General features: G+C 57.0%; 1 protein-coding gene across 1 annotated transcript; it reads right to left on the bottom strand.

Moving 5' to 3' along the window:
• Nucleotides 1-1,015: 1,015 nt before the first annotated feature.
• TP53INP2 (tumor protein p53 inducible nuclear protein 2) lies at nucleotides 1,016-15,494 on the bottom strand. The gene is made up of 4 exons (XM_065691417.1): nucleotides 15,375-15,494; nucleotides 8,725-9,063; nucleotides 4,930-5,239; nucleotides 1,016-4,096 (listed from the first exon to the last, which is right to left on the bottom strand). The coding sequence occupies exons 2-4, from the start codon at nucleotides 8,846-8,848 to the stop codon at nucleotides 3,844-3,846; spliced, it is 687 nt and encodes a 228-aa protein (XP_065547489.1). The 5' UTR covers nucleotides 8,849-9,063; nucleotides 15,375-15,494; the 3' UTR covers nucleotides 1,016-3,843.
• Between the last annotated feature and the right edge of the window lie 4,933 nt (nucleotides 15,495-20,427).

The following is a 20,427-nucleotide window of genomic DNA, read 5'->3' as shown; positions in this document are numbered from 1 at the left end:
ACAAGCTCCAGGCAGCACTGTCGCAGCCTGCCCGCAGTGTCCTGATGTCCCCAGGCCTGCCCATCCACGCTGGGCATCCATCCCACCTGGGATTCCAGCACAGGGCTGAGAAGCTGCTGCCAGGCCCAGGACAGATTCACCCAGGTCTCTCCATCGGGGAATTCTTCCTTTTTCTCTATGTTTTCATTAGAAGAAATAGAGAAATTTCCTCCCACAGATCTGCCTGTGGCCTGCACCAGCATTCCCCCATGTGATGGCTCGGATGCTGCCCCACATCCCAGCTGCCTTCAGATCCCAGGGACACGGTGGAGCCAGACCGGCTGCAGCTGATGCAGAAAGCACGGCTTCGCTTCACTTCCCAAATCCTCAGGGGCTCGCTGCTTAAAATCCATACATGATTGTCCACAGACAAGCCCAAGGAAGGACCAGCCGCATTCCAGCAGCTTTAAGGTGAATACTCGGGACACAGGCTGCTGCTCAGGGATGGATTCACCACAAGTGGCCACAGCTCCTTTTCCACGCAGACACTGTGCCAGAGCATCAAACCCTGCGGCTCTCCCAGTGCGCAGCAGCCTGAGCAGCCCCTCACCAACAAGCGCTGCCAAAGGCTTCGGCCGCATCCCTGCAGCATCCTTCAGGACCGCACAGCCAAAGGCCTCCCAGACAGAAACAAACCCACATCCGAACAGAGAAACCCATAAAGAACCCATTGTCATAGACCCCCGCACATTTGTTTGTCCCTGAGTCCATGCTGTAGTTTCCCCCTCTGCAAGTCAAGAAGAGAAAGCAAGACTCATCCTAGCCATTCAAGCAGGACACCAGCCCAAGGGCCTCCCTGCCAGCCAGCACCGTGTTCGCTTCACCTTCCCATTGGGAGCATCACACAGCGAGTCACAAACTGAAAACACTGGGTGCAAAAAAACCCCATCAAACCCCTAAAACACCAAACCCCACACCCCAAAGCAGCCCTCTGAACACCCACACCGGGTCGTGACGTATCCACACATGCACACACTGAAGTTCTCAGTTTTTAAGCACCTTTTGCTTGTTTTAAGATTTGAGGAAGCTCACAGCCTCAGGGTAAAGGGGTTTTCTTGTCTGGTAACACTGGGCAGGAGATTTGGTATCAGGCCAGGTCTTGTGCTCACTGATGGGCAGCAGAGGAGCATCGCAGGGCTTCTGCAGAGCGCAGGATGAACGCACCTTTGCCACAGCAGAGGTCACTGGTGGGTCGACCGTCTCTTTGCAAGGGGTTGATAGGTGATCACTGGATGTTAATACACAACCAAGTGTGCCAACAACAGGGGGGTCTCAGGAGCCAATCTATGCTGTGGTAATTGCACGCCACTGACCTCCAGGGCTCTGGATTAACCTCTTCATTAAAACGTTATTAATAATTTATTAATCCTTTATAAACATACTCTTGGTATAAAGTGTGATACTAGTTCTGCTGCATGTCCTGGGCTGGCTGGGCACAGTGTGATGGAAGATGTCTCAGATCGGCATGGAAAGAAGAAAGGGGACAAAAACAGTTTGCATTTGCTTCTGGAAACCAGGACGGAATAACAGCATCAGCCATTTGAAATGGGTGCTGGGTGCTGGGGCCACGACAGCGCTGAGCCCCTGGGAGCACGGCCAAGGGGCTCCGGCTCACAAGGGATGAGCAGGATGCAGGGGAAGGTTTCCATGAGGGGGTTCTTCTATCGGGGTACCATTTGTGAGCAGACCGATGGGCATGGGAAGGCCTGGTAGGACAGACCTGGCAGGATCCAGCCTTGCTGCCCCCCAGCCCTGGAGCTGCAGAGGGGGTGACAGCACTCCAGAGGGACTGGTGGCATCTCGGATGCAATGGAGAGCGGGCTGGCAGGCAGGTCGTTGCTTGGCTTGTCCACTTCCTGATGTACCTTTGGGCTAAAGAAAAGATGCTTCCTCTAACGCTGTTGCCCGATGGCCACAGAGCGTGTCACCAGTGATGAGGGAAGGAGCAGCAGGGAAGGCAGCACCTCATCCTGAGAGCCTGGGCTCAGCCCCCGCTGGTCTTCACAAGCACCTATGCCAGCATCCACGCTCCCAGTTCATACCAGGCATCAATTCAAGGGGGAAAAAGGCCTTTAATGTGAAGCCCAGGAAGCCAAAGGGTGTAAACGTTCCCGTTGAGTCAAGGAGTCATCAGTCCGATGGGAAGACACCAGAAACAGGGCGATCTCCAGCGTGGTCTTAGGCTCAATGGCGAGGGCCGGTGCCTGTGGCCACAGCCCAGGCTCCCAGGTACAGAGCTGGGGCTGGGGCTCCTAAAAGGGTTTGTTTTAGCTTTAATCTCATTCAAAAATGAACAAATACCAGCTGTCCGAGGCTGGGCTCACCCCGATCCCTTCAGCCCCGGTCCAAAGCTGATACTGAGGGCTAGAACACGGTGAATGGCAGAAACTCGTGGGAAATCAGCATTCTGGGCGGCAGGGGTAAGGGGATGAGGGGTATTTCTTGTCTCGGAGGGTGGGAAGCCAGGCTGTGAGCCGGTTGTGAGCCAGAGCTTCCCCAGTGCATGGGTACAAACCTGTCCCCAAGGGAAGGAGTTGGGGGGGAAACAACAAATTTCAGCTGGTGCTGGAGCCAGTGGAAAGTCTGGACCGTGTGGTTTGAAGGGCAGAATGAGTCCATCATGGGGAGGGGAGGGATTTGCATTACAAACCAGTGCTGCTCACAATGGAATCTGTCCCTTCCCTTGGGAAAGGATGCTCTTTTTAGTCAGGGGGGAAGACGTTCTCATTGCAGCTCCACTGCAGCAACCCTCTCACCCGGCCCCACTGCCAGGGCCTGCCCCATCCTGTCTCTTAGCAGCTGCTCCCAGGTCCACCTTCACCCTTACTTCAGCCTCTTCCCTCGGGCCTCCTCTTCATCATCCCTTCACCATCAGCTTCGACATGCTTTTGCCACCTTGGGGAAGCTGCGCAGGTCCCTGCCTTGATCCCCTCCCAGGGATCGAGCAGCCGATGCTCCTTGCTTATACCTCTTCCAAGGATAAAGGTACACAGGGAAACACATCCATACACGTGTATGTATGTTTATAGCTGTGATTCAGGCAGGTGAGTGGCTCCAGGAGGAAGGGGCTCGCCAGGACGAGGCACCCAGCAGCTCGGCAGGACCACCAGCCATGGTGATGCTACCACTGGCCCTGGGCTGGATGCCGGCCCCGCAGCGCGGTGGCCGAGGGCTCCGGCGAGGCGCTGGGACGGTGCTTTGGTTCCTGAGATTGCTTTAAGGTTGTCTTTAAAAAACACCACGAGGCACCACGAGCTGCCCAATGACCCTGCCAAGGCTTCCACCAGCGCTTCCCCATGGCAAGGACCAGCAGTGGGGTCTTATCACTGTGAAAGTGTAGGTACGAAATGGAGGAGGGAGGGGGGGTATCTGCTGGTTTCAGGGCGGAGGAAGCATTAGTTAGTGTCATTGATGAGATTTTCCTAAAAAACCCCAAATCTTGTTGCTTCATTGCTCTTTTCACGGTGTCTCTGCTTGTGACATCCCTGTCCGGCTACACGTGGAGTCATGACGTCCGGAAGAAAGGCACTGATGTCACAGGCTCATCAGGACAAACAGGCTTCGACGCAGGGGATCTCACCAGGAATACCCAATTCCCATGTGAAGGCTGGCACAGCTGCGAGGTGGAGCGGACAACCCGGCCCTCCATGCTGGAGCTGCGGCGCTGTGGGTGAAGGGCGCGGGGATGAAGATGAGGAAGATGCTGAGTGGAGGCCTGGGTGTGCAGAGGGATGCGTGTGAGGGCATGGAGTGGAACCGCAGCCCGGCTGCAGCACGGTGCCGGTGCCGGGCGTCCCGGCGAGGTCAGTAGTTGCAGTGGCGCTGGCAGGGCTGGTGGACGAAGGTGCCGATGTGCTGCTTGGCGCGGCGCAGCGGGCGCTGGCAGGCGCGGTTCTGCCGCTGCAGCGCCTTCTGGCTCAGCCGGTGCTTCTCGGCCAGCTGCTTGGCGCGCTGCACCCGCCGCGCCTGACCCACCTTCTCCAGGATGGCAGCTTTCACCGAGAGGGACCTGCTGTGGTGCGGAACGTGCCGCTCCAGCCGCGGCTCCGGCACCTCCCTGCGGGGAAAGGGGTGGTCAATGGAACCCCAGCATTGATGCTCCAACCCCTTCCCCATCATCCCCCCAGGATGGACCCCGCCACCTCCCACCCCAGGATAAATCCAGACACCGCCAGGAATGGGGCCATCCATCCGCACCCTCCTCACACTGGCCAATTCCTCTAAGCCCAACCATTTCTAAGTCCCCGTTTCCAGCCCGTTTGGTCTCCCAGCCCTTTTCTACCCCCCCTTTCTGCACCCTCCCGCACTGAGGTTACTCAGAAGCTCTTGAGATCAAGCTGTGGCCCTCAGAGAGACTGTGCAAAGAGAGAAGTTCTGGAGGAAAGGTGTCCCCAGGCCTGAGGGAGCTTCACCCCGAATTATCCCTCCTCCTCTGCCCCAGTGAGGGGCTCCCAAAGGAGACGCTGGAGGTCTGGGGGGCTGTGGGGACCCCACGGCACAGTGGGACCCCGCAATCACTGGCAGCAGCATGGCCAAGGCAGCATCAGCACAAGCGGCCGTCCCAGGAGACCCTGCTTGGAGAGGTGGGGGGGAACGCAGCCCCTCTTCGCTGTAGCGCAGTGATGAGCTCACCACCCACAGCCATCTCACCACAGCATTGAGACCCCCTTAGCAGGGTATTTCAGGACGCAGAGGCTGCCATCCTTGCACAGGCACGCAGGGTGATCCCTGAGGTGGGACGTGGGGACACTGAGAACCCCCACAGCCCAACTCCATCTGCGGCCAGAGCACTCCCGATCATACCCAGCGATGTGGGATGCCAGGACTGACCGTCCACCCCGGTCCCCTGGTACCAGCATCCCCAGGTGAGCACCCTCAGGCTATACTCACTCAGCAGCGTCATCCTCAGGGCCCTCCCCGTCCACCTCGAGGGTGCTGGTGACATAGACAGACATGCTGGGGTGCTCGATGAGCAGGTCCTCCATGGGGCTGCTCCCCACGCCGTCGGGGCCGGGCCCCTCTGCAGTAAAACAGGGGGGAGGGGTGACAAACCAACTCTCGTCCATCAAGCAGGGACCGGCTGGAGCCGGGGGAGCGGCCGGAGGTGGTGACGGACCGGGGGGAGCCGGGCGGGATCGCGCCGAGCGCCCGGTGCCGCCAGCACCCACTCGCCGGGCTGCGCCGGGGCGGGCACGGCTGCCTGGGGGTGGCGGGGGTGCAGAGCCATGCGGGGCACAGCGGGGACACACACACATACCATGTACAGTGGGGAGGGGAGGGGGGAGAGAAAGGGGCATCGTTAGTGCGAGAGACACCCCACCGCCATCACCGCCGCTACGGACGGGCTCGGTGTCAGTGGGGCCTCATGGGGAGGGAGACACCGGCAGTGCCCCCACTGCACCCCAATTGGCACCCTCTGCACTGGGGCGGCTGCTGGTGCTGTGGGATGTGGCTTTGCTAAGAAATGGAAATCACAGCATCAGAGAATCAAACACAGCCTGGTTTGGGTTGAAGGGACCTTAAAGCCCATCCAGCTCCAACCCCTGCCACGGACCCCTTTCCACTGGAGCAGCTTGCTCCAAGCCCCTGTGTCCAACCTGGCCTTGAGCACTGCCAGGGATGGGGCAGCCACAGCTTCTCTGGGCACCCTGTGCCACGGAAGAATTTCTTCCTAATATCCAATCTAAACCTCCCCTCTTTTACCTTGAAGTCTTCGCCCCTGGTCCTCTCATTACGTGTCTTTGGGAAAAGTCCCTCTCCAGATTCCTTGGTGAAACATTCTGTTTAGGCAGTTTAACCAAAACCAGGGGGAAAGCAGCAGGGTTTCACTGCAGCGACTTTATTCTACCCCTTCTCAAAACGAAACAGCAGAAACGCTGCTTTAGCCCGTTCTTATGGCCCTGGGACCAGGCTGTGCCACCCAGGAGGAACGCAGGCCTGCCTGCCCTCACAAACACCTCCCAGCACTTTGCAGACATGGAAACCAAGCACACACACAGGAAAAAACAGCTCACACCTTTTCTTCTGGAAGGAAACAGGGGAATACGTTCTTCAGCAAAGGTTCTCACCACGCCTTCAGCTTCAGCCCGTTAGAGGCCAAAGTTGGAGTGGTTGATCCAGGAGCTGCCCCAGCTTCCCTTTACCTTCCTTTCCTCACCTCCGCCTGGCAAAAGCACTTGGGCTGCTGCCTTGCTGGGCTGCCTGTGCTTGGAGTCACTGGTTAGGTTGTAGGAAGGGAGCCTGCACCTAACGTTGGGCTCACGGGGGTATCCAGAGCTGCTCCCAGCCTCATCAGGGGAATTCAAGGAACATGGCCTCAAGGAGCAGGGGGGAACACAGTGGGGTATATCTATGGACACATATGACCCTGCAGCTAGGTGAGGGTGCAGGACAAATCAGAGGTCAATCATAGGATCATAGAATGGTTTGGTTTGGAAAGGACCTTAAGCTCATCCAGTTCCAGTCCCTGGCCACGGGCAGGGACACCTTCCACTAGAGCAGCTTGCTCCAAGCCCCGTCCAGCCTGACAGGGATGAGGCAGCCACAGCTTCTCTGGGCAATGAATGTGTTCTTGTGGTGGAGAAATAGAGTGCACGAAGCACAGTGCTGGCATTCCCCACCCGCATGTCCCTGGCTCCTCCTGCAGACGATGCCCCAGCCCAGGGCTTAGGGCAGGCCACAATTAGCTTTGCGAACACGAGAGCATCTTTCCTCAGGTCAGTGGATATCGAGCTATTAATAGTTGTTGGCATGCCAGGCTGGAGATATTTGTCAGCCTGGAGACAGCCATCGAGCCCAGCTGGAGCATTCCTGATCCTGCAACAGAGGAGCAGGGGACCCAGCACGGCTGAACCCTGCCCCACCATCCCTGGCAACCCATCCCCATCCTTTGCCAAGGCAGGTTTCAATGTCACAAGGAATATTTTGGGATCCCAAAATACTTGCAGCCATACTTCTAAGCACTGGGAAATGGTCTTTGCTCTGTCCCTGGGTGCTGAGTAGAACCAGGCTGGGTCATGGGACAAGAGCAGCATCCAAAATACTCCTGGGATCTCTGGTTAATTCAGGTACATTTTGCAACGCATGGGTCAAAGACCTGCCTGAGAGGGAATGAGGTTGGAGGCCCATCAGGCTGGGGGAGAGCCAGACTGAGATGCTTGTCAGCTGCTGTGGCTCAAAGGTGAAGGATGAGGGCTGGAGTTGGCGGGTTTGGTTTGTAAAGTGCTTTGCGTAACTCCAGCCTCAGAAATAGGGCTGAAATAAATCATTCCATCACCAGCCAGGGAATGCTGCGGGGAAAAGGCAGCGGCAGGGCTGGTGGGGATTAGCAGTGGGGTGGCCGGCCCCAGGCAGTCACACTGCTGAAAGGCAGCTCTGCACCGAGCTTGGTTGGGAAAGAGAAGGGAGCCTTTTGTCCCCGAGCCATCCCTGTGTCCCTGCTGCGCTGGCTGCAGTCTCGGGGATCAGGGCATAGCCCGGCTTCCTCTGTCTGGGGAAACTCCTGGCTCCTTCTGGCGCGCTTTGGGCACGCTGCAGCCGTTGCCAGCTGGCCCAGGCAGGAGGCAGCTGCGTGCGAGTGGTTCCAGGGACCTCCTTCCAACCCTCCTCCTCCTGTGTCACTGCTGCGACCCCCCCAGGGCAGCCCAGAGGACAGGGAATCCTGGGTGGCTGCCTGTGCCCACACCACCCATGCACCTCCACCAGCCACCCACAGTGCTCCCAGCAGGCATGGGGCTGCCCCTGTCCCCCATCCCAGGCTTGCCCATGCTGCGGTCCCCTCTCCATCTCACTGTATGGGGAAAACCCTAACAAACGACTTGTATCATGAAAAGCAGCTCTGCTCAGTGAACAGGGGACAGGAGCACTGATGGACGAACAGATGCCTGCGAGAGGGAGGACAAAACCCTTCTCCTAAACCTGCAGGATGCATTTGTGGTCCGCTTGGCTGAGGCACCACAACCAACCAGAGGCTGCAAGAGCAGACCGTGGCCATTGAGGATCTCCTGCACAGGCAGGCTTGTTTGTTTAAGTTTGCTGCTCGATTTGCAAGCAAAAGGTCATAAAATCATCACTGCACTTGGTTGAGTCATCAACCCTACAATAGAAATGCCAAGGTCTTAACAGAGCTGGAGAAGCTCTGCACACAAGGAATTTGATCTGCTTGGTTGGTGTCAAAGGGGACTCAGGGTGGTTGCTGCCATCCCTGGGAACAGAGAGCCCCTGAGACTTTGTGCCAAACATCCCTTGTCTGAGTGCTGCTGGAATGGGCGCTGGGAATGATTTGGGAAGATAAGCCCTTTGGAGTTGAGACTCAATTCCCCAATGCACTCAAATAACCCAAACGTGGCCAGATTGCTGCAGCACATCCCCAGCTGGAGCCCCATGGTCCCCACCAGCACCCCAGGAGCAGGGTTTTCCTCCGGGAAGAGGCTCCCAGTTCAGTTTTGACACGGGCATTGCGAGGAGAAGCCAAGCCCGGCTCCTCATGGCAAAGTGCTGCCCACAGCAACAGGTCAGGAGCTGCCACAGCAACCACAGGGCTGGGCGACCACAGGAAGAGGGATGAACAGAGCTGAGCACACGCGGTGGGAGCTCCTCTGCTGCCATCTCCAAAGGTTTTCCCAGCTCCAGAGAGCCACGGTGCAGCAGAGGCTGTGGGAAGCCAGTCCCCACTGCTTTCCTCACCTGCAAGGTCAATTATGAGCCAGCCATCCTCCTCCTCCTCCTCCTCCACAAAGGGTTTGGGCTCCTCAAGGCCTTCCGGAGTGCTGCTGTCACTGAAGAAGAGGCTGGTGAGACGCTGAAACATGGTGGGGAGCGGTCCCGTGGGATAGATGGGGAGTTAGGGTCCTGCCGAGCACTGCCTTTCAGATGTGGAAATGGGAGCAGTGGGCAGCGAGGGTTAAACCCAGCACTCAGGGTCTCAGTGGTGATGGAGATATTTTGCTGCTAGGGAGCTCGTAGCCGAGTTAAATGGTGTGCAGTGCAATTCTGAGGTTCTTCGCTTGGCTTCAGTGCAAAGGCCTGTAAAAGGGAAAGGAAAAGGAATAAAGCACGTGGAGCGGTTGGCAGCGTGGCTGTCCTGTACCCTGGGGGCTCAGATGGGCTGCAGGGGATGGCTGCAGGGCTGGCTGCCTGCACCCCCCACTGAGCCCCACATTCCACCCCCTTCCTCATGAGCACTGTGCCCCAGGGGACCCATCTGCTGGAGCTGGGCAGGGGCAGAGCCAAACACGTCACTGTTTTATCCCTGAGGAAACACATCCCTGCCCAGCTCAGGGGGAGGTTTGGAGTCACCAAGTCTATTAGTGGCTGCAGAGCTCTCAGTGGCACAGACAGGCAGCAGGCACGGGGTGCAGCATGTTATTTGTGCAGAGAAAACGCTTTTTGGTCCAGAGACATTAAAGGGCATTGAAATGCCATCAAAAGCCAGATGCAGGGAGAGAGCAGAGCTGTGTGCTGCCTTGCCTGGCACACTGCCTTGGGTGTATTCAGAGGGCAAAACCCCTGTCATGGCTCTGTCAGCCAAGCTGATGTAGAGCCTGCAAGAGGCCCTGGACCCTGCTGAAGCTCCAGCTGCTCTGGGCAACATGGAATAGGAAGGGTGCAGGGAGGTGCAGGGCAGACCACATGGCTACAGCCATGGCTGCAGGTCCCAGTGCGCAGAGATCCAGGGTCCCCACTCCCTGCGGGACAGCAGCCCCCCACTGCCATGGTTCATCCTTCCACCCCTCACACCCTGCACCCACATCCAAGCTGGGTCCTGCTGGGATGCTGCATTCAAAACAGACTTGGCTGAGACTCACAGAGCCCTCACCACAATGGGGGTTCCCTGCTCTGTGTCCTATGAAGGTTCCTGGCTTCCCCTGGAAGCACCAAGCAGAGGGTTTGGGGGCACTGAGATACGACAGAGTCATTTCCTCTGCCTGCAGCAGGAGCAGCAGGCTCAGCTAAGGCAGCTCTCACCTCCCGATCCCCATCACTGCCACATCTGTAGCAAAGCCATGGCCTTTCTGTTATCCTCCAGCACACCCAAGGATGAAACTATCCAGACCTCCCCTTTCCTGGAGCATTAAAGCCCACTAATACAAGGCAGTGAAACAACATGAAGAGGAGCTGACATCCACCTGGGAAACAAATGGAAACTGGCCCATTGGGCTCTCTGGTGTACCGAGCACAGCAGCGATTTCCCTCCCAAGGGATCCGTGCGTGCATCCATCCTCCCCAGGGCCAGGCTGGCAAAGCGCACCCAGGGCAGCCCTGAAGGCTGCATTACACACCAGTGCTCTCTGCCTGCAGCAGTTGCCTATTAAGTAGCTGTCTTGTAATATTATATTAATACATTTATTAAGTGCCTAATAGTGGCAGAAACCCCACTGCACCAGGTACCTGCTGGCGATGTCTCAGGGCTGCCTGCTCTTTGCTTGTCCCCAGGCAGGAGGGAGAGGGGCAGGAAGCACCCAGCAGCCCATAGCAGGCACGGGGGAGCTCCAGTCCCCCAGGGCCACTGTAGCTCTGTCCCAGTGCAAGGCCAGGAGCAGGTTCTTGTGTTTTCCAAGCTGGAGCAGCTCCGCCTGCAGCATTCCAAGGCTCAGAGTCACCGTGCAGCTCCGCAGGGTGCCACCAGGGTGAAGCGGGCTGGGGACAGCACGGCACCCTGCGCTGGCACACAGGGGACAGGAGGAGGCTGTGGCTCCAGCCTGGCTGCGAGGGGCGGGTCACCCAGGGTTGCACCCCAGCAGCTACCCCAGGCTGAGGTCTGAACTAGATGGGGATTTTCCCTGTTGCCTCAGCAAAGCCAGCCCTGAACGAGCTCGCTGCCGTTCTGCTGGCTCAGCCCTGCTGGAGCGCCCTGCCCGGATGGTACCCGAGCGCTCCCCTCCGCTCTGCTTGGCAAGCCCCCAGCAAGGAGCTCATCCTCGAGTGAGTTCAAAGCCAGAAGAGCGATTACACAGAATGGAGAGCAGAATCCCTCTCGTCTTTACTCTGTTAAAACGTGACAACAGCTTTCAGTGCACAGGAGCAAAGCTGGTGTTTGTCCTCCCCTTCTGCTCCCCTCAGGAGCAGCACCAATTCCCCCAGCACCCGCCTGCTTAGAGACTTGATCCCCCCAACAATCACAGGGTGCAGCAACAGGAATGCCTGGAGCTGAAGCGCCTGGGCTCCACAGGTGCCCACCCTAACCTGCAGACAGCTTTCCTGAGGACACCCAACACAGCAGATGCTGTTAGTTTCCACTGTCCCATCTCCTCCATATTTAACTTCATTCTCCTTATTTCTGTAATTAAAGGTTCTGGGATAACCACGCTCTCTCATGGTAATGGGCTGTCAGGGGCCATCCTGCTCCAGAGCAAACCCACAGCGTGCCAGGAGGGCTGGGGTGAAGGGAGGGGGACTCCCAGGAAGCTGTCATCGCTCCAGGGACAGCAGGAATGAGCTTAAATCTCCCCCAGGAGCCAAAGTTGAGATGGATCGTTTTAAAGGATCATTCCCCAAAGCATTTAAATAAGCCACCAGCGATTCCCCTCTCTATGCCAGGGAATGTAGGCATGGGGGTCCATCCTCCACCAGGCTAGGTGGACAGGGCAGATCTTGCAGGGTCATCCCCTTGGATGAAGCAAGCCTGCCTCACCCCATAAGCTCCCACTGCCTAAGGGACATTGTGATCCTACACAGGACCTTGGGGAGGCCGGTTTGCTGTGAGAGCAACCAGGGCTTGGTGGCAGCGTGGCCAGGGCTGGCAAACGCAGGGTGCTGAACCCTGATCCTCATGGAATAGCTGCCAGGGCTGCTCGGCCACACTGTGCCTTGGCTGTCTGTCCTGGGCAGAGCAGGAGCCGGGCAGAGGGACAGACAGCGCCAGCAGACAGCCTCGTGGGGAGAGCAAAGGCTTCCCGGGAGCTGGAGCAGCTCTGCCTGGGCTGGCTCCGGCAGTGCTTGGGCAAAGCCTTCAGGATCAAACCTGCAGGTGGAGGCAGGAGCCTGATCCTGGCAAGTGAGGACCAAAATGAGCTTTAGTCCTCACCTTCACTTTATCCTGTCTGCTCTGGAACCCTCTGCAGCACTGGGTTAAAGGGGCAGGATCAGGCTCTTTATTGCCAAGGTGCACCCTCAGCAAGCTTGTGAAGGACACCAAGCTGAGTGCTGCAGCAATCAGGGGCCATCCGGAGGGACCTTGTTCAGCTGGAGAAGTGGCCCCCTCCCAGGCCACTGCCAGCACAAGGGGACACCCCAAGAGGTAACACTTGAGGACAGAGGAGTTTCTCACTTAAGTTTCTCAGGATCCCTCCAGAAAGTCCAACAGCCTTTTAGAACCAGCCACAGGGTATTAAATATTAGAAGCAGGAGTAAGGAGACCAGAATGCATCGAGTTATTTTCTCCCCCCTTCAGAAACCTCGACACAATAATTAGTTTTCTGAGTCACCGTCACTACAAATAACCCCAGGAGCTAAGAATAGGCGAAAGGCTGGGCAGGATGTGCCAGGAGCTTGCCGGGGCAGGAGCCACAGCCTTGCAGGACTGGCAGCTCCCAAAAGTCACCGGCTGCAAGGACAACAGCAGCTCCGCTTGGAAATGGCAACAGGCTCCCTGAAACTTTCCATAAATACGTGGTGGCAGGAGGGATGCTGCTGACAAGTGGCAGGAGCGGGTCCTTCCTCGGCAGGGCTAAGAATACCGCAACACAGTCATCCCGGTAGGCGTTGGAGGTAGAAATCAGGTGCCTTCCTCCAGCCCACTTGGGAAACGTAATTTTCAACTCATTTTACCTAAATTAGGCAAATGTTTCACAGGCTGCTCTCACAGAATCCTAAACCTGGCACAGAGCAACGGAGCAGGGGGTCTGGCAGCTCCATCATCCAAACACAACCAGTGAAGCATCCCTGTGCTGTCCTCTGTCCATCTCCATCAAGGAAGGGACCAGAGGTGGCAGAGGCCTGCCCAGGACAGTTCAGCGAGGCTGGATTAATGCATTTGGTCACTCAACAACTGCACTACAGCTCCTGCTGATCCCATTGCTTCACCCCATTCACAGGCTTCCCTGGGGAAGCTGCTGCTGGCACGGACAGACTGAGTCCAGCAAATCAGAGGCTGATCCACAGCCAGAGCCTCTTGCACCACAGAGCAGGGAAGTGGAGGGGGGAGAAGGCAGAGAGTGGTTAGAACCCCCCCTCAAAAAAAAACACACCCACATCTTTATCATGAGGCTCTTCTTATCAATAGCAGATAAAGCCAGCACCTGAAGGGCTTACCTTGGCTCAGTCCAGCAGCTCAGTGTGGACTGGAGTCCCCACGTGCTCCCACCTTAAGGAGGGGGACATGGGGGGTCTTTTCCTGGTGCTGGTGTCCCCACGTGCACCAGCTCCCCTCTGTAACCACTGCAGGAAGGTCCTTGCCCCAAGGACAAGCCCAACCTCCTGCTATTTGATGTCGTCACACAGAACCCTGGAAAATCCGGCAGTGGCTGCAGGATCTGAGCAACCAGGACATCTTTATGAGCTGTCCTAAGAGATTTTAGGAGTCTCCTCTCTGGGGTGCTGCAGGTGAAACCTCCCAAAGGCCATGCTCATCGAGAGGGGAGCAGCCCCAACATCACACCCTCCACAGGTCACAGAAAGCTGAATGCTAACTGCCAAGTTGGACTTTGATCCTGCAGGAACCCCAAGCTCTCCACCAGTTCCTCCTGAGCCTGCCCAGGGCCACCTGTACACCGGGGTGAGACTTGCCTGTGCAGGGCTCGTGGTGCAGCTCATGCTAAAAAGCTCTTGGATGAGAATTCACATCTCAGGTTTTTCCAGTCCTGCTACGAGCAGGTGTTATCAGTTTATCCTCATATATTCCATTATGTTTTCCCTTTTGTGCTCAGCCAGATAAGCAGCAATTTGATACAACGGGTTCCTAATGGTGAAAGAGAGCTACAACACAAAGCCTTTGTCTTTTGGTTTGGATATTTTCTTTGGAGAAGGGACTGGGAATAAAAAAGGAAAGATTTATTTCAGAGCAATAAGAATTGTCCTTGGCACTTTGCAGACTGAGCCCAGTGGGACAGAAGGTACAGCCTGGTCCTGTACTGGGGCCCAGCACCTGTTTGGGGGATGGTTTTCTATCCCAGCAAAGCCTTGGCCAAATCAGTGACAGCCCCTTGGCACCCAGCCCTCGTGGGTGCCGCTGTCAGCAGTGGGCATTGCTGGTCCCAAGATTGGGAATTTAAGCCAGGATTTTGGGTGCCAGCACCTTTGCTCAGGCTCTCTGGGCAGGGCTGTAGCTCCCCTGAACACTCAAGACATAAAGATATAGGTATAAAAACATTACAAAACCAATAATGCCCTTTTTAGCCTGTTTCTCCAGTTACACTCCACAGAGTCCAAGTTTCTGAGCTGACCAGCCCAGAGCAGGTTTAGCGCCCAGGGCCCTTGAGGCTCAGCCAAGCCACTGAGTTCCCAAGGCAAGAGACACAAAATCCAGCAGGAAGATGAGCTTTTAGGATTCCCGACGTTTTTGAGCTGTCCCAAAGCAGGTGCACTTAGAGCAGGAGCAAACAGTAGCTGCTCCGGGTGGTACCCCAAGTACTCCGCACCCCAGGGCACAGTGCGGCACCGACACGCGTGGGGCATGGGATTTACAGGGGGAATCGGGATGGGAAGATGGAGGTAAATGGAGGACACAACTGCAGGGATTCCTACATTCGGTATCACACATCCCCTGTTCAAGAAGCCCCGTTTTTCGCCCGAGCAGCCCCGAATAGGCACGGGGAGAGCCCACGCATTTGCTGCTCGCCCGGGGAAAGCGCCAGCCGAGACTCGCGGGGCGATACCGGCCGAGCAGCGGCGGGACACGGCGGGGGGGAAATGACACCGGGATGGGATGGGGTAGAACGGACACCGGGAGGGGAACGGACACGGACCCCGAGGAAGAGGAGGGGGGAAAGGCTACGTCGTCGTTAACCCCCACGCCCGTCTCAAACCAGGGTCACTGCGGGACAAGCGCGCCCGGAACGCGGGGGAAGGGGGGGGGGGGGGCCGCCTTATGACGTCTCAATGTCATATGCAAATGAGACATACGTCACCCTAGCGGAGCCAATGGGAGCGGAGACCAACCTCGAATCTTAATCCGGTGATGAAGAAACAAACAACGGGCGCGGGGGGGGGGGGTGAGGGGGGGAACGGGACAACGACCCCAACGCCTGCCCCCCCCCCCACCGACGTCGGTCTCCCCGTCCCCGTCGTCCCCCCCCCCCCGAACGCGCTGTGTCGGAGCGGCCCCGCTCAGCCCGAGCCCCGCCCGCCGCCGCTCCCCCCCCCCCGCAGCGCCCAAGCCGCGGTCGCTGCAGACTCACCTCTACCGGCACCGCGGCGGGGAGCGGCGGGAGGCGCGGAGCTGGTGCCGGTGCCGATCGCGCGGTTCTGCCGAGCGCCCGCCGCTCCCCCGCACAAATCGGGACCTTCCGACAGCTGATCGTGACGTCACAAAGCGGCCCGCCCGCAGCCGGCCAAGCGGCCAATGGGAGGCGGCGATGGGAGGGCGGGGTCGGCGGGGAAGGAGGGCACCGCCCACCGGAGCGCGGGGTCCCGTGGAGGGGTTGTGGGGGGGGAGAGAACCGGACCGGGTCCCGCGGCGCTGCCCGGGGGAAGGGCAGGGAGCGGGTTCACCGCGGGGCCGCACCGGGACAAGCGTGCCCGCGGCTCAACCCCGCGGGAGGGGCCGGGCCGCAGCCGGGGAGCCCCGGGACGAGAGGGGTCAGCCGGGCTCCGGAGCCGGGATGGGACGGGAGCGGAGGGAGGACGCCCTGGCTGGTGCCAGTGTCAGTGCCTTGTGTCAGTGCCCGTACCAGTGCTTGTGACAGTGTCAGTGCCAGCGCTGCAGCCTCCAAGATGCTCTGCAAAATTCACCCTCATCCCCAGCACGGTCTGACCACGGGACCAAGGTTTGGTTTGACGCCGTGCCAAGCTTGTCACACAGCAGGAAACTGGCAGTTTAAAGATAGAGCATTTATTAAAACACTCATGAATAGAGCAGTTCGCGTGTCTGAGTCAGGCATGGTACAGTTAGGACTCATCTGGCATCACAGGTGAGAATTCCCCATCGCAAATTCACAAGAGGCAGAATTTAATTGAGTCTTATTCAAGCCGCAGTCACAAATTAAATAACACTTAGTCCTCTGTAATTGAAGGATCTTGCAGAAGGGTGTAAATCATCTCAGGAGGAGAGCTGCCACCCAGCAGAGCTCAAGCCCCGCTTTGCCAGGAGGGAAGCAGAAACCCGTGGAGCTTGAAATGCTTTTAAACAGAAAATCTACTCATCTGGGAGGTCTGTGAAGGGCTTTTCCAGGCAGCTACTGCAATTTCCACTAATGCCCCACAGAGCTGGAGGTGCTTGGCACTGCTTGGTGGGGGCATAGTCAGGAGACTCCCAGAAGTTGTGGTGTAGCTCAAGCTTGACCTCCAGCCAGGTCCCTGCTTGAAGACATCAGCTTACGCTGCTGCTGGGGTTTCATTTCACTGCTTTTGTTGGTACTTGTTTTGCATGGAGGGATCACAACATGTCTCATCCTGGCTGCAGCTGGAGCGCAGAAATGAACTTTTAATCCTGCTGCTGTACAGGAGTGGGTATAAATAAATGCACCACAACAAATCTTGCCAGGGTTAAACTTATCCCAGGGTAAATTGTCCTGTTTGCACTGCATGTCCCCTAAAGGGCTGATTTAACGGGACAACCCTCTCTGCCCATCAGAATGGGAAATGCCTTGGTCTCTGCTGCGCCCTGCCCTGCTCTTTCACTGCAATAAGAGCCCTCTCCCAGGGTGGTTTTTAGCCACAGAGATTTATTGCTGGGGGGAAGCTGCTGCACACACGATAAGGCAGAGGAGTGAGCTTTGCACTGCCTGTGGTGGTCAGCAGAGATTGCTGGGCCCGGCCCTGGGCTCTGCCGGTGGTGGGCTCAGGCAATGGTTGGCAGTTGTGCCTCTGTGGCAGAGGGAAATGACTTTAATCTCAGCAGTACAGGGTGCAGTGACAGGAAGCTGTGGTCACCCAGCCCTACTGTGCCTACAAGCCTGTGGTGACCAAGGTGCCACCCTGGGCTGGGGTCTACATCGCTCTGCCTTCTGGCTTTGGAGAGCCTTTGGTCCCCAGGAACAGCAGCGTCTGCCACACCGAGGAAGGGAAAGGAAACCAGAGCGACTTCTCCACAGCATCCTATGGTAGGATGCAGGCACACGCACCCCAACAAAAGGATCGGCCTGGTTTTGGCTCCTGGGTGGTTGCTGAGGAGAGTCACGCTGCAGTGAGCTGACCTGCATGGCCCGATGGCTGCACGAGCCAGCAGCTGACTGCACATCACCTGCCCCCAGGTAATGGAGTTAGCTGGAGCCTGCGTTTGTCACAGCATGAGTCTGCACCTCCAGCAGCCTCAGGCTCTGCTGCTCAGCACTCTGTGCATTTGGGTGACTGTTGAAAATGGGATGATGATCACATTGGGTTCTTCACCTAAGAGGTTTTGGGGAGCAGTGCTGATAGCTCCTGGCAAGGTGCAGGGCCAGCATGGAATGCACGTGCTTCATTTCACCCAACACATGGCATGCAAATCAGTCAGAGCTCTCATTATTTACCTGTCCTTTATTAGAAAACAAGGATGCTGGGTCCAGTTACCCCAAACTTCTGAAGAAATAGGAGATTAGGAAATAACAGTATGACTGGTTTTCTGCAAAGCCCTCCAAAAACATGTCTCCAGCATTTGGGGTGGGCTGAGCAAGGGTGTCCCAGAGCACCCCTCCAGTTTCCTGTCTACTCCAGTTTCCCTGCAGGTCCCCAGGGTCACCTTGCTGCATCCTGAGCAGGTGCTGCTCCTCCATCCTGTCACAAGTTTTTCCCCAAGCCCAGGGAGCCCTGCCTCAGTCATTGCTCCTGGTGATGCTTGGGTCACACAGGTAACTGCTGAGCTGTGATTTCACAGCTGTGGCCCTGCATGTCCTGGGGGTATGGATCTGCAGCAGCTGAGGTACTCACAGTGCTGGCAGACCACAATTCATTTGAGCCACGTGGCTTGATGCCTTAGTGTGAGTTGTGTGCTCGTGCTGGGGCTGGGAGGAGCAGTTAGTGAAGAAGTACATTTGTGATGAATGGAGACAGACCTTTAACATGCGCTCTGCACAAAATAATAGAGAACAGGAAAATGAAATGAGTAGAAGCTGCTCTTTCTCCTTCCCCAAAAGGACACCCTGTCCTGGCCACCCCCATTCTACTATGAGGCCTCAGGGCACTGACTTTAAGACCTGGGGATATGCTCAGAAACCCTGACCCCCACCCAGCCCTGGTGAAGTGGACTGGGAGGTGCCACCAATAGCCCACATGTCCAACACGCCTCAGCTCCTCAGGTTCCTATTTTCATGCTGCCCATCTCTTGGGATGGATTTGCCTGGGAGCTCCTGCCTGAAGTTGGTTTTCTGTGTCCTAGATCAAGAAAGGGCAACAGACGCAGTTTACATCATTAAAATCCTCATTACTGCCTTTGTGAGCAGCTCTGGCCCCTTGAGTGGTGGCACGAGAGACAGGAGGTGTGGATGTGTGTGCTGGGGGTGTCAGCTCTTCCTCTACTCATTCTTCTCAAAATTCACTTAAACTGGTCAAAACCACCAACCCCTGAGAAGTCTCATTGGAATCTTGCTGTAGTTTAGTGTCCAGAGGAAGGTCCACCAGCAATGGTCCCCAGCATGGCCTCTCCCATCACCCTGCTTCCCCAGAGATGCCCAAGGATAGATGCTGATTATGCCCACAGGGCAACCACAGCCCTCCAGTCCCAAGAAGCCTCCTTATGTCACCAACAGATGCCCACAACCTGCATGGCACCCAAAGGTGCAGGGGAAAGACAGGGACGTGGCTCACCAGCCTTCCCCAGCAGCTCTGCCCCAGGAGCAGGCAGGCTTCAACGCAGAGGAACCGCCCGTCACCTGGGATGGGGATGGTCCATCCATCCCAAGAGACCTGCAGCCTCAGGCCTGGGATTTGCCACAGGCTCTGAGCGTGGCTTTCCAGCAGGGAAGGAGCATGGAGGAGTTTACCTCCAGCAAACAACCCTGAGGTCACTCTGAGAATGACCACAATGAGAATGGCCAGGAGGTGACCTCACCAGAAAGAAATCCACGTGTTCTATTTACGAAAGGACCCATTTTCCAGAGATGAATGTGGTGCAGTCGTTTTGTGTTTTGCTACAAAAAAATAATGGACATGCTTCTATATTTAGAATTTGGGTCACCAGCAGCTTTGTGCCAGGAAACACCAAAACGTCTTCTGAACACAGGGTTGCAGACCGGCTTGCAGCCAGGCAGCGGTGTCCCATTGGGAAGGCTGCCCAGGGAGGCAGATACTTCGGGGGCAGACACCAGGGGAGGAGCTGGCCACCTCCCACAGCAGCACCCAGCCAGGGTGGGGTGTCCCTCCCAGCCGGGGATGCTGCAGAGAGCCCCATTGCCACCAGCAGCCCCGCGTGATGCGAGCCCAGGAGCTCTCTGACTCACAGCACCCTTTGACTGACACGTTCTTGTTTTCTACAGGCTCCTCACTTGGCTTTGGGACAGAAGGAAATAGCAGCTGGGGAGATGAGCCCAGTAATGTAACCCAGGGCGATTTTGGGGTGTGCGTCTCAGCGAGCAGTAACCTTGCCGGCTGGGGTGCAGTCAGCCAGGGTCATTGCCCGTGCAGCCAGGGGCTGGCGCAGGACCATGCACGTCATCTCCCCGGCAGCCTCAGCTCCCCTCCAGAGCCCCACAGTGGGTGCAGGCAGCTTTCATGGGTAAGGACAGCAGCAGAGGTTTGTTCTCTCCCTGCCCACACTGTAGGAAAAGGGAGTGGGGAAACTACCCACTGTCCCATTAAGAGGCATTGGCCATGGGTCATCTCATCCTTAGTGGTATCTCAGTGATGGGTCCCCTCAAATGTGGCTGTACCTGTGGTTTCCAGCAGCAGCAGCAGCAATCACTTCTAAGCTCCGCCAGCCTCACCCCCATGAGCCATACGGGTGGTTTGTTCTTCATAGTGGGCAGGGTACCCCTTTAGGGCCTTTTTAGGGCTTCTTTAATGTCAGGATTAAATTCTGCCTAAACTGACCCTGGGCCAGTGGAAGATCAAGCCTGCTCCCACCCAAACTGCACAGCCAAAGCCTCATCATGGCTTCATCCTTATCTCAGAAGGTCTGAATAAAGTGGGGAAAAGTGAACCCATCGCCTCCTCCTCCTGAGTTTTCTATCCTGCAGTTTGGTTTTGTTCTGATGCTGAGAGAAAGGGCTCCCCTGAGCATCCAGGAAGGGGCCAGAAGCCTTGTGCCAGCAGTGGCTGCTGGGAGCATCTTTGGGATGGCCACGCCAGGTCACCAGCACCAACTCTGCTCTACTTTCT

Source organism: Lathamus discolor, chromosome 11 (assembly GCF_037157495.1).
Source record: "Lathamus discolor isolate bLatDis1 chromosome 11, bLatDis1.hap1, whole genome shotgun sequence".
NCBI lineage: Eukaryota > Metazoa > Chordata > Aves > Psittaciformes > Psittacidae > Lathamus > Lathamus discolor.
The sequence above is the reverse complement of the archived record's forward strand: the minus strand, read 5'-3'. Positions and strand labels throughout refer to the sequence as shown.

What these genes read in the sequence shown, in the direction of transcription:
- TP53INP2 (XM_065691417.1), bottom strand. Translation starts at nt 8,848, where the DNA reads ATGTTTCAGCGTCTCACCAGCCTCTTCTTCAGTGACAGCAGCACTCCG. An exon ending in GCTCATAATTGACCTTGCAG is followed by an intron (nt 5,240 to 8,724) that starts GTGAGGAAAGCA and finishes CGCCACCCCCAG; the next exon opens with GCAGCCGTGCCCGCCCCGGC. An exon ending in CCTGAGGATGACGCTGCTGA is followed by an intron (nt 4,097 to 4,929) that starts GTGAGTATAGCC and finishes CTTTCCCCGCAG; the next exon opens with GGAGGTGCCGGAGCCGCGGC.